The sequence below is a fragment of the Echinops telfairi genome, unplaced genomic scaffold (assembly GCF_000313985.2).
Source record: "Echinops telfairi isolate 266 unplaced genomic scaffold, ASM31398v2 ScPeMD7_7468;HRSCAF=8506_0, whole genome shotgun sequence".
NCBI classification, from domain to species: Eukaryota; Metazoa; Chordata; class Mammalia; order Afrosoricida; family Tenrecidae; genus Echinops; species Echinops telfairi.
The window spans coordinates 30,217,726-30,230,059 of NW_022111369.1; the positions used below are offsets into that span (position 1 = coordinate 30,217,726).

Here is a 12,334-nt window from a genome sequence, read left to right on the forward strand (position 1 = left end):
TGAATGTATGGAATCGGTGAATTAGGTGAAGTGAGAGGCTGCCAGGCTCCCTCCCGCCCATGTGGCCATTAGCATGTAAACCCTCAGAGTCTGCTCCCTCGCTAACAAGTGGGGGATACCCATGCCGATTAAGGTGATGTTTGAACACTCAGCCAGGGCAAAGCCCAGCTAAGGTACTCAAGAAATACTAGGGTCCCCCTCCCCCTTCTGGGAGAGTAGGGACTTGAATATACAGAGCGAGGCGAGGCTGGCAAGGCCAGCACTCCGCGGGACAGCTGTGAGTTCCTAGGTTTCGGGGTCCTTAGCACTTCCCTGTGGCTCCTCACTGCAGTGAGAAACGTGTGTTTTCCTTCTGAGATGCTTCTGACACGCACGGAGAAAGGCAAACCAAGCCTACTTTTTGGTGGTAGAGACCCTTGCACAGTGAATTGCAACTACCTTCCAAAAGTCTTCCATCGAGGAGAGCGTTTTAAAGTTGGTGTTCTCCGTCTTGGACAGCGGGGAGTCGATGAAGAGCTGCGACATGACCCGGTTGTAGTAGTACACACTGGAGCTCACCATCCCGTAGGTCACTGGAACACAGGGAAGCCCGGTGAATGCCACAAAGGGGGCCAGCACCCGCGTACAAGTAGCTCGGTGCCCTCGACCAGCCGGCAGCCAGCATCCACTCAACACTGCTCTCGCCTCTCCTTCCTTCTCTCCCATCATCCTTTGTCATGCTGGCTAGTGGAGTCTTCTCAGATGAATAATTAACACCCTCCCCTGTCCGCCCCAAACTCAATGGAATTTAGTTGATTCTGACTCACAGCTATGCCATGAGACAAGGTAGGACCAGTCCCCCTCCACCCCCCACCCCCCGCCTCCTGCCCGCTGCCCCCCTGGCCCGCCCTTTCCATGAGTTTCTGAGACTGTAACTCTTTATGAGAGTAGAAAGCCTCATCTTTCTTGCTGGGAGTTGCTGGTGGTTTCAAACGGCTGACCTTATGACTAGCAGCCCAACACATCGTCCATGACATCACCAGGGCACATGCGTCTGTGTGAAATGAAGGGAGCCCTTGGGTGGCGAAAGCAGTTAAGGGTGGAAGTTTGAGACCACCCAGAACGGCTTCTGGAGAAAGGTCTGGTGGGACTACTTCTAAAATCTCTTTGCAAACCCTCTGGAGGCCAGTTCCACTGTGACACACACAGGGTCACTTCTTCAGGGCAATGGGGACGTGAGACACAAAACAGGCTTGCAACGGAGTATCACCTTTAGATCCATCCCTTGCTAGGACTCCTAGCACTTCCAGCCGTGGTGGTGTAGTGGTTACACTTTGGGCTGCTAACTGTAAGGTCAGCAGTTCAAAACCACCAGCCATTCCACACAGGAGAAGCCCACACAAGGGCTTTCTACTTCCAGAAAGAATTACAGTCTCAGAAACTCACAGGGCAGCTCTACCCTGCCCAATTGCATCACTAGGATACAAAGGCATTGGGAAACATGCATATTCAACTTCATCTCCCCAGACCCTGGATCAGCTATCCACGTGTTAGGCTGGCCCACAGAAGCCTGCACACAGGGGTTCAACTCCCGGGAGACAGCGCGTGGTGCCTTATGCTCCCTGTAGGAAGTATGACTCTCCACTCTTTGCCTCCACATCAGTTCTACCTTCTTCTCTGTGCCTTGAGAGTCAACAGGCACTGGGGACCAGAGGTGACGGGTGGGTTCATTTCCCATACCCCTACACTCCATTCTCTCACCACCAGAATGCAGTGGAGTGGTGAGTCCTCCAACTTGGCCACAGCTGCAAGGGGTGAGCTGGTTTGTCTAAAGGCAACAGCTTTTACTGTTCACACCATGCCCTTCTCATCACATCTACCCTCGCCTGCTCACTCACCCCTTCAGGCCTGGAGACGGCAGCCTTTCCTGGGTGCCTCCTCTTTGCATGTTGATTCCCCGATTCATGACACACCTCCAAAAATAGCCCCTTATTATATTTTCCTTAATTATCATTCTGAGTTCACCATCTCTTTCCTTCTAGGATCCTTCCTGGTATCGGCCCATCTGTTTCCCACTGGCCTTTCACATTGACCTCAAGCTACACCCCTGTCATGGAGACTTTGTCCAAATGGTCCTGGGAATTGAGTTACAGACTCCTGGGGTCCAAGGGCAGCCGTGCCCCATAGTTGCTGTGTGACCTGTGAATGATGCTTAAACCTCCTGAGCTTGCATCTTCTGTACGAGGGGGGTGATGACCTATTCCAAAGGATTTGGGGTGCTTAAATGGGAATTAAAAATTACTTCTGCACAGGCACTCCACAGGGGCCCGGTGACCTTGCGTCCACTCCTGAACTGGGATGCTGAAACACAGCGGTCACAGACCGCAGCCTTCTACCAGCTCTGTCTTATGCCGGACTCTTGGTGACTGCAACTAGAAAGCATCATCCCCATGTTAGCTGACAAAAGGCTTCAAGAGGAAAGGAGATGTGCTTTATAGTTCCTTTCAACACAGCTTCTGACGCAGCTCCATAAAGCTCATGGATTTAGTAGAAACCCAAAGGAGCGGGTCAACTCTGCCCTCTAGAGCCGCTCAATGGAATCGGGTCCAGGACAGTGAGGTTGGTTTTGTGGTTTGAGTTGAATATTTCCTTCAGATAGCTCCTTTCCCCTCCTAAGCCAAACCAAAATGAACACACTCCAACCCCCATGACTATTGAGTCAATTCCGACCCCTGTCAAGCTTATAGGGCAGAGTCTAAATGCTCCCTGGGACTCCTGAGGCTGGACATCTTTTCAAGGGAGCAGGCTGCTTATCTTTCTTCCAAGGAGCAGCTGGTGGGTTTAAATGGCCAGCCTGCAGGTTGGCAGTCCAATGCACAGACCGCTAAGCCACCAGGGCATCTACTGAGCATCATCAACATGAGATTGTTACAGGCAAGAGGTACGCAACACAGATCCAAACCCCGGTGTGACTGGAAGTCCATCTCCAGCAACCAGGCTGCAAATAGACTGAGATTGTTCTGGAGTTGTGTTTTCAACCTGCAGGGTGTTTTGGTTTGTTTTTTTTAAGAGGTGGCAGTGATAGTTTTGTAAAAAAAGTAATTTTGAAGAGTTGCTTAGATTTTTCTTAAATTTAGAAATTATAATACAGATATATGTGGAAATGCATATGTAAGCTTTGTAACCACTGGTTTTTAAAGTTTATGCCTTTTATTTTTCTATTGTGCTCAAGGCTCAATATTGATTTTTGCTTTTTGAAATTCTGAGGACCTGTACTGGCGCTGGTGGCCTAGTGGGTTACGTCTTCGGCTGCTAACCACAAATCCAACAGCCACTCCACAGGAAAAAAGATGAGGCTTTCTATTCCCGTAGTAACAGTTTGGGACACCCACAGGGGGCAGTTCCACTCTATCCTATGGGGGTCACGGGAGTCAGACTCCACACCAGTGAGGTGCTGGGTTTTTGGAAAGAGCGCAGGTCCTTAGACTTCATCAAAAGGCAGCGACAGATCCTCTTAGCTATGTGGTGCCATCTACTGGACAATTTAAGAAACAGTGACATCAAGTTTAAAAAACAAAAAACGAACCAAGCCCACTGCCATTATTAAGGAGATTCCCACCCATAGTGATATTTCAGGGCAGAGGAGACCTGCTCCGCAAAGGCTGTAAATGTTTCCAGGAGCAGGAAGAAATCCGTCTCTCCTCTGTGCCCCCCGGGAGAGGGGGAGGCCCCCCCACAAGATTATTTCTGAATGTTGATGATGGTTCCCATACTGCGAAAGTCAGACCATTTGCATTTCAGCTTCAGCTTTGTTTCACAGTGAAAATCTGTCTCTATATAGTTCTTGTTTTAATACCAGAGTTTCCATTTCCCATAAATAAGTTGGAATAAAAAAATATTAAATTGCAGTATCACCAAATATCCCAGCATTATTAACAAAAAGATAACTTAAAAAAGGCTTATCGCTTTACGCAATTGATGTATGTGTGGATTGTGATGAGAGTTGTATGATCCCCTAATAAAATGATTTTTAAAAAAAGGCTTATCATTTCAAAATACTCAACGCAAACTTTATTCTTATTACTGTTGGGAAAAAGGGGAAAAATGGGTTCACATGCTAAAAACAGGTAAAAGATTATGAAATCAAATCTATTGCATGAATTTGACTTAAAAGGGCAAAATATATATCTCATTGTGGAAAAGAAACAAGAAAATTAAAATATCAGAAAAGCATAGAAAAAGAAAAGTGAACAGAGATCAGTTGAAAATATAAACCATTAATGAGTAAAGCTTCAGTACTAGAAGACAAAGTCTTAAAGCGGAGCTTAAAAAGAAGGTAACTCAAAGCATTTTATAAGAGACACAAATAAAATGAAGTTAAAAATAAAAGAATTAACAAATAATAAATGAGGGACGTTTGCTTTTTAAAGGTTTAAGTTGCACTATAATCAGCTGGCTAAAGAGATGGTAAGGTGGAAATAAATTAGAAAAACGTATTTTATATTGATAAATGATACAATACAGTTATTCAATTAAAATGCATTCCTATGTACTGAATAACAGCACAACAATATATGAAGCAATGCTGTTTTTAACACAAGAATTATCAAGACCCCAATTGTGCTTGGAAACTTTAATGTATATCAGTCTTTAATAAGGTAGATTTTAAAAAATGATCAAAGGCTATCAAAGGTCAGAATTGAATGATTATTCAGCATGACAATGTCAGCATAAAAGTTCATGCTGTATGAAAAGGGACCCCTGGTTCTTATTCAATATTTACATCTACATCTACATTTACAAAAACTGGTCATATGCCAGGCCACAAAGAGACCATCCAAAAATCCCTAAAATTTAAAACTGACCAGTCAACATTTTAAAACTATAGATCCAGAAAGTAATGCACAAGAAACAAATTCCCCACATGCAAAATTTAGAGGTAAGAAATGCATTTTTCCTAATAATCTTTGCACCAAAGGGGCCAGCAAGGTGGTCATACATTACAAATGTCCCACGTACAGAGACATCAGAACCAAGGTGCCAAAATGCACCACATATAGAAGTATCAGAGCCAAGCTGGCCCAGTGTGCCATCACTCTGAACAATAAACCCAACCTCTTTGTTAGTTCCATGTTGTACCATATCTTCACAGGGCTGCTGTGGAGACAAAGGGTACATTACTTGAATACAATCTATACTCTGTAAGGTGCTATACATAAGTGCAACATCCTAACACCAAACCCAACCCATTGTTATTGACCTGATTCTCACTAATTGCAGCCTTAATGGACAGGGCAGGACTGCCGGTAAGGTTTCTTTCCAAGGCTGTGGTCTTCATGGAAGCAGATTGCCATGCCTCTGTCCCCAGAGGGGCTGGTTGGTTCAATGGGTAGGTCTGAATAGCTGAGCTTTCAGTTAGCACCTGAGTGATCCACTACTGTGCCATAACCAAAACTCACTGGCAGTGAGTCGACTCATAGTGGCCCCATGTGGAATTCCAAGACTGTTTACGGGAGTAGAAAATCTTATCTTTTTCTCTCAGAGCTGTTGGTGGTTTCGAACTGCCGACCATGCAGATCACAGCCCAGCCCATAACCACTATACCACCGAGGCTCCACTGTGCCATAACAGCTCCTATACAAAAAGCAGAGAATTACAGGATTTGAACTTTGTTGTGACAATAGAAAATCTTCCTTGTAGAATTATCACAGTTAAGAGCGAGAAAGGGGGCAAAGTTGTGAATAAGTAGTGAGAATGGATAGGAGGTGTCACAGAGATGTGCACCACTGCCTTGTTCCCCCCCCTACCCCGGTGGGGGGAGATCCTGTGCATGGTGTGCCAGCACAGAGGTGGCTGCAGCACTGCACAGTCCAGGAATAGAGGGAGCTAGGTCAGTGGGCACCAAAAACGGCTTCTGAGAGAACGTGGCTCTTGAGCTGATCTTGAAGGAGGAAGAGGAATGAGAGACAGAAGCAGGAAGGCGCCTAAGGCCAGGCCTTTTGGGGAATCATTTCTGGGCTGACGTAGCAGGTGCTTTATAGTGAGTGGCAAGTCTGAAACAGGTCATACAGAGGGCTTCAAAAGTTCATGGAAAAAATGGAACTAAGAGATAATTAAAATTTCCCACCCACCTTGCAAAACCTCCTTGTACAGCACAAAGCAAACCTGCTATTTAAAGGATTTAAACTTTATCTTGCAGGTGACGTGACTATAGCATGGTAAGCAAGGTGTGACCCGGTTCCATCTGGTTTCAGGTGGCAGTAGTTTGCAGGCCCTTCTTGAGAGTTCAAAAAGCCTAGAGGTGGGGAGAGCAGCCCCATCCAGTCCGTGGTCCACACGGCTTGCAAAGCCATCTTGTTATTTATTTGTTTAATTTTAACAAGTCATTTTATTGGAGATGAAGCCATCTTAAAATCTTAATCCATCTTGTAACTCTCTTACCTACCACACACTTCCCCCTTTAAGCCCCTTAGCAAAGCCCAGCAAGCCTTCCACATCCACCTAGCGGCACCCTCTCCACTTACTTAGTGGCACTCAGCTTCTGGAATATTCTCTGTGCTTTCCTGCCTCAGAACTTTATCCGTACAGTTCTGTGTTTTTGACCCTAAGCCCTGCACTGGACTGGCTCCCACTCTTGCTTCCGACCTCAGATAGACATTCCTTGAAGGATACCCTCCTCTCCCGAAAGTCTTTATCTTTTCACTAATTGTATTTAAGGGCACGTGCTAAATCTGCTTTTAATTAAATTACCAACCAGCTGAGTGAATGAATTACTGAATAACCTGAGAGAGAGATAAGGCATATAATAAAGGAAACCCAAACCCAAACTCCTTGCCATCTAGTCGATGCTGGCTCATAGAAACCCTATAGGACATGGTAGAACGGCCCCTATGGGTTCCCCAGGCTGTAACTCACTATGGGTTTGGAAAGCCTCCTCTTTGTACCTTGGAACTTATGGTGACTTTGAACTGCTGACCTTGTGGATCACAGTCCAATACATAACAACTATGCTATCAGGGCTCATCAATAGGACAACAGGCATAATAATTGTATTTTTTAATTGAGAGCCATTGACTCAAATGTGAAGCAGTCTTAAAATTCTCATCAATCTTGTCAGGTATGAATACTTCATCCACAATCAAACCATGGCACCAGCAATCAAGAAATCAAAGGACGTGCTACCTTGGGCAAATCTGCTACAAAAGCAGACTGAACGTGTTCACAGTGTTACAAAGCGAAGCGGTCACTCTGAAGACGCACCGGTCTTGGTGAGGGCTTCCCAGGATGAAGAAGTGAGACTGCAGAATAAGTACGGCAGGTGGCATGACGTTTAGTCAAATCTCTCAGCAGTTTTGCTTACAGTTTTCAATAAGAAAATCTTAGTGACAGCTTTGATGGAAATCCTAAAGGGATACATGATGTTGGTGCACATCCTTCTGAGAAGGCCTGCATTGGATGCAGCTGGTATTACTTTTTATTTTTTTAACGATGGTTTGTTGTGGCGGTGGTGGTCATGGTTGAAAATAAGACACAATAAAGCTAGTGTCACATTTGTTTTAAAAATGAAAGAAATGGAAATACTTGGGGGGCATTCAAAAGTTTACTGAAAAATGGAATGAAAAGATAGTGGAATTTTCCCTTGAATGTTTAGAAGCCCCCTCAGGGAAGAGAAACTACACAAGTGGAGTAAAGGCATTGTTGAAAGTAAGATTTATACATATGTCATTGCTTGTCGTCAAACACTGTCTTTCCAGTCAGTTTATCAAAAAGGACCAATTCACTTTTCGGCCCTAATCAAAGGCTGCCATAATTACTTTCCATGGGTCTGGACCATGACTGCTATGGGGGATGCGACCGTGGGAGCTGTCAGGATGTGACTCCCTGGGAACTGAATTTGTTCCTCACCAGGATGATGATTAACCCCCTGACCTTGACTTCCAGGATCTCCTTATCACCAGCTTCAGCTGTGTGAATTCTCTTGCAAATGACAAAACTGTCTTCAGACTTTCATCCTTGCAAGACCTTTGCAAGTAAAATACAACAACATTTCCTCTCTTTTTTAAGGAGACAATATAAAGTCTCTTTTCCCCAGAGATTAAAAAAATGGAGACTGATTTCCAGGCTGAAGTGATTCATTCATTATCCTAGTCCTGCTTTAGTCTTTTGCAATGTGTGGCAATTACGCTTTTCTTTTGAATACCAAAAAAAAAAAAAAGTATAAAAATCAAAAATTGAAAAGGCAAAAAAAAAAAAAAAGGAAATTGAATAGATTCTTCCTAAAACGAACCGTTGTCCTAACATGTATCACAGGACCGATCTAGTGTTTGTTTCTTCCTTCTCATGACTTCTTTGGAGACCTGTGCAGTTAAGGTTACAGACGTTCCCACATAGATCAATCAGACTCTCTACTCAGTGAAGTGTGCTACGTACTTTCAGCAATCCTCCATAGGGCTTCCAAGGCTGTAAGTCAGGAAAGGAGTGCATCGGGGTTGTATCCTCTCATACTTATTCAATCTGTATGCTGAGTGAATAATCATAGAAAGTGGATTACAAGAAGAAGAATTCAGCATCAGGATCAGAGGAAGGCTTATTAATAACCTGAGACCTGCAGATGACACAGCCCTGCTTGCTGAAAGTGAGGAGGACATGAGGTGTTTGCTGGTGAAGATCCAGGATTGCAGCCTTCAGTGTGGATTACCACTCCATGTAAGGAAGACCTCGAGACCACTAGGCGATGTCAGAAAAGTGGAAATAAAGACTGAAGTGGTCAAGGACATCATCCTGCTTGGATTCACAGTCATTGCTCATGGAAGCAGCCGTCAAGCGATCAAAAGACACATTGCACTGGGTACATCTGCTGCACAAGACCTCTTTAGAGTATTGAAAAGCAAGACTGTTCCTGGCCCAAACCACTCTATTTTCAGTCGCCTCCTATGCAGGTGGAAGTTGGACAAAGAATACAGAAGATCAGAGAAGAATTGATGCACTTCAATTGTGTGGGGTTGAAGAATATTAAAATTACCATAGACTGCTAAAAAGCCAAGCAAACCTATCTCGGAAGAAGTATAGCCAAAGTGCTCCTTAGAGGGACACACTTCAGATGTTGGCAGGATACCAGTCCTTGGAGAAAGACATCATGCTTGGTAAAGTAGAAGGAAGGGCAGCAAGAGGGACTGACAGAAGAGCTGCAACAATGGACTCCACCCTCAGAAACACTGTGGGGATGGGGCCAGACCAAGCAGCATTTTGTTCGGTTGTGCAGAGCGTTGCTATGGGTCAGAACCTCCTGGGTGGCACCTAACAACAGGGGTGTAAATCTGGGAGCAGGTAGTCTCATCTTTCTCCTTTCAGCCTAATGCTTACAAGACAGCAGTATAATTGCTTTCTTACTGGAGTTCTAAGGAGAACAAAAAGACTGACTATAAAGTGTTATGGGAACATTTACATTCCTGCGTGGAATTTTATGAAGTTAGCTATTAATTAATATCCTTAGGCCAGGTTTTAGGAGCCCTGGTGGTTTAATGGTGATGCTTATGTTCTGGGCTACTAGCCACAAGGCCAGCAGTTCAAAACTACCGGCCACTCAGAGGGAAACAGGTGAGGCTTTCTGTTCCCATACAGAATTAGTCTCAGAAACTCCAGAGGCAGCTCTACCCTGTCCTAGCTATTAATATGAGTCCTACTCTGTCGCTATGAGGCGGAATCAACTCGACGGTGGTTGAGTTTGTGGGGTGATTTTTGAGGCCGTTTCTTATTAATCACAGGATGGCTCCATGAGCTTTCACAAGGCTGGTGCTCACTTTAAGACGCCTGGGTAGCACAAGTGGTTTGTGAGTTGCTGCTAACCTCAAGGCTCCACATCTGAACCCACCCAGCAGCTCCACAGAATAAAGGCCTGGCAAAGTGGGGACCCAGTCAGAAAACACCCAACAGAGCAGAAGACCGCCTGAGAGTTTCCAGGGGTGAGACTCTTTACAGAAGCAGGCTGCCACATCTTTTCCCCAAGAACGGCTGGAGGCTTGAACCTGTGGACCTTTGGGGTAGCAGTTCCGTGGTACTTCACCACTGAGCCACCGGGCTCCTTGGAAAGATGGCAGCCAAGGAAACCATGCGGGGCTCGACTGGATTCTAACACAGGGGGTTGTCAGGCGTTGGAGCTGACTTGACAGGAGCAGGGTTTTTATTGTGTTCTTTTTGAATTTTCTGAGACGAGGTGGTCTCTCCAAAAAGAAGCCTTAGCTAAAAAGAGGCTAGCTAAGCTGGCCTTGTCAGCATCTAGCTTCTCCGTTTCCTCTACTGATGAACTGTCTCACAGCTCCTGCTGCTTATTTAGAAAGGGATGTTTCACACTTTTAAAATATGATAAACTCACTGCCATCAAAGTCAAAGCCAATGCCCGGTGACCCTACAGGACAGGGTCGAACTCCCTTGTGGGTTTCCGAGACTCTCACTGCTTCAGGGAGTAGAAAGCCTTGTCTTTCTCCCATATCATCTTTAAACACGTTTTCTACACAGGAAGCAAACTTAGAGCATAAATAAAATATCACCTATTTTCCTTGGCAACCCCAAACTAGGATACATCGCTGTACGCTTCTCAGCCTGTCCGTCTTGGATAACAAGTCTTTCATGATACGTACAAACATGTTCTCTAAAGCATAAAGCGTTAGAAGCTAGCAATGATGTGATGTATTCATTAATTCAGAGTTGCCAAGCAAGGGATGAGATATTTTTAATTTTTATGTTCTAAGTTGCTCTAAGTTTGCTTCCTACGTAAGAAAGGTGCTTAAATATTAAACTGCAGTGGCCTTAACTATGAACCGGTCGATTGCAAAGTGTAAAAGGTTTCCTCTCAGGTATGACTCCTCAATGACTGTCATGAGTCCCTGCCACTCAGGGCAGTGACCCTGCAGGACCCAGCATAACTGGCCTTGGGCGTTTCTGAGACTGTGCGTCGTTATGGGAGTAGAAAGCTCCCTCTTTTCCCCCCAGAGGGGTTAGATTTTGGGTTGCTGACCTTGCAGTAACCCACTATTCCAAATTTTTAATAAAATTAAAATATAAGGTTAGCCTGTACATAAGCCCAGAACTCATTGATTTCCAATAATGCCTGTATGTCAGAATCACCCAATAAAACTTTTAAAATTACAGTAGGCCCAAGTATTTTTTTTTTTTTTCATGTCTGTGTTTCAGTTCAGTTCTTCAGAAGTTTGGAGACAGAAAACCGAAACTTCCTTGCTTTTTTCAGGTTTAATTATCCGTTTCTTTGATGGCTGATCATGTGACTGGAGGCTTGTTTTTTAAGTCTTTCTGCCTGATAGAACTTCCCCTGGCACATGCTCTGTTTACTGCCATCCCTTTAGAAGACCCCCTGGTGGGGCCATAGGGGGACAGTGGGTTGCAGTCCAAAACCACCAGCCAAGCTTCAGGAGGATGAGGCTTTTTACTCCAGTACAGAGTTACAGCCTCGGACCCCCACAGGGGCAGTTCTACCCCACCCTATAGGATCGCTGTGAATCGGGATGAACAGGGTGACATTGGTTTTAGAAGCACAGCAGGCTCACCACGGAGAAGTAGACAAGTGGGCCATGAGCCTTTTCATTCTGATTCTACACTGTGGTTCAGGCATCCCAAGATTTCTGGACTCCTGGGGTCGCCTCATCATGGAGATGCTTCTTTGATCTCTTCAAATACTATAAGGTGAGCTCTGTGTTCCTCAGCTAGCACTGGAGTACTTTCTCCTGGTTCACAGTGGGGACTTTCATCCAGTCCTGTTAAATTTCAGCTCCCTAGGATCTACGTATCGTTCTAATCTGTTGAAATTCTCAGTCGTCTTCATAACAGCTAATCCTCTCGGCTTTACATGATCAGTACAGTTGTTATCATCCATGTCCTCATCAGTTCTTCACCAGCCTCAGAATTGTTACGCTTCAGCCCAATGCTACTGCCTCAGTGTCACTCTGTCTCTTTTTGGTTGGCCTTCTACGTTTCCACGCATGACACCCTTCCCCAGGGCCTGGTCTATCCTGATAACATGTCCAGAGTACGTGAGCTTCAGTCCCCAGGCCTTCACTCCTAAGGCACACTCTGCTTGTATTTCTTCCAAAACAAGTCCTTATCGTAGTGAATTAATAAATGAAACAGGTCTGATCCAAGAGCATTAGTCTACTGATTCAAGCTCATTGGGTGGAGTTCACTTAAGTATCTAATCACCCAGCTCCAATGGTTCATGAATCGGAAGAGAAACTTTAAAAAAAATCATTTTATTGGGGGCTCGTACAACTCTTATCACAATCCATCCATCCATTGTGTCAAACACTTTTGTACATTTGTTTCCCTCATCATTCTCAAAACATTT

At 44.9% G+C, this 12,334-nt stretch overlaps 1 protein-coding gene across 1 annotated transcript in view; it reads right to left on the bottom strand.

Moving 5' to 3' along the window:
- Window positions 1-12,334, bottom strand: part of PKD2 (polycystin 2, transient receptor potential cation channel) — a 74,581-nt gene that overhangs the window by 39,567 nt on the left and 22,680 nt on the right. Inside the window, exon 4 of the mRNA XM_045284334.1 lies at window positions 439-572. Within this exon, the coding sequence (XP_045140269.1) occupies window positions 439-572 (134 nt within the window). The remainder of the gene's footprint in view (window positions 1-438; window positions 573-12,334) is intronic.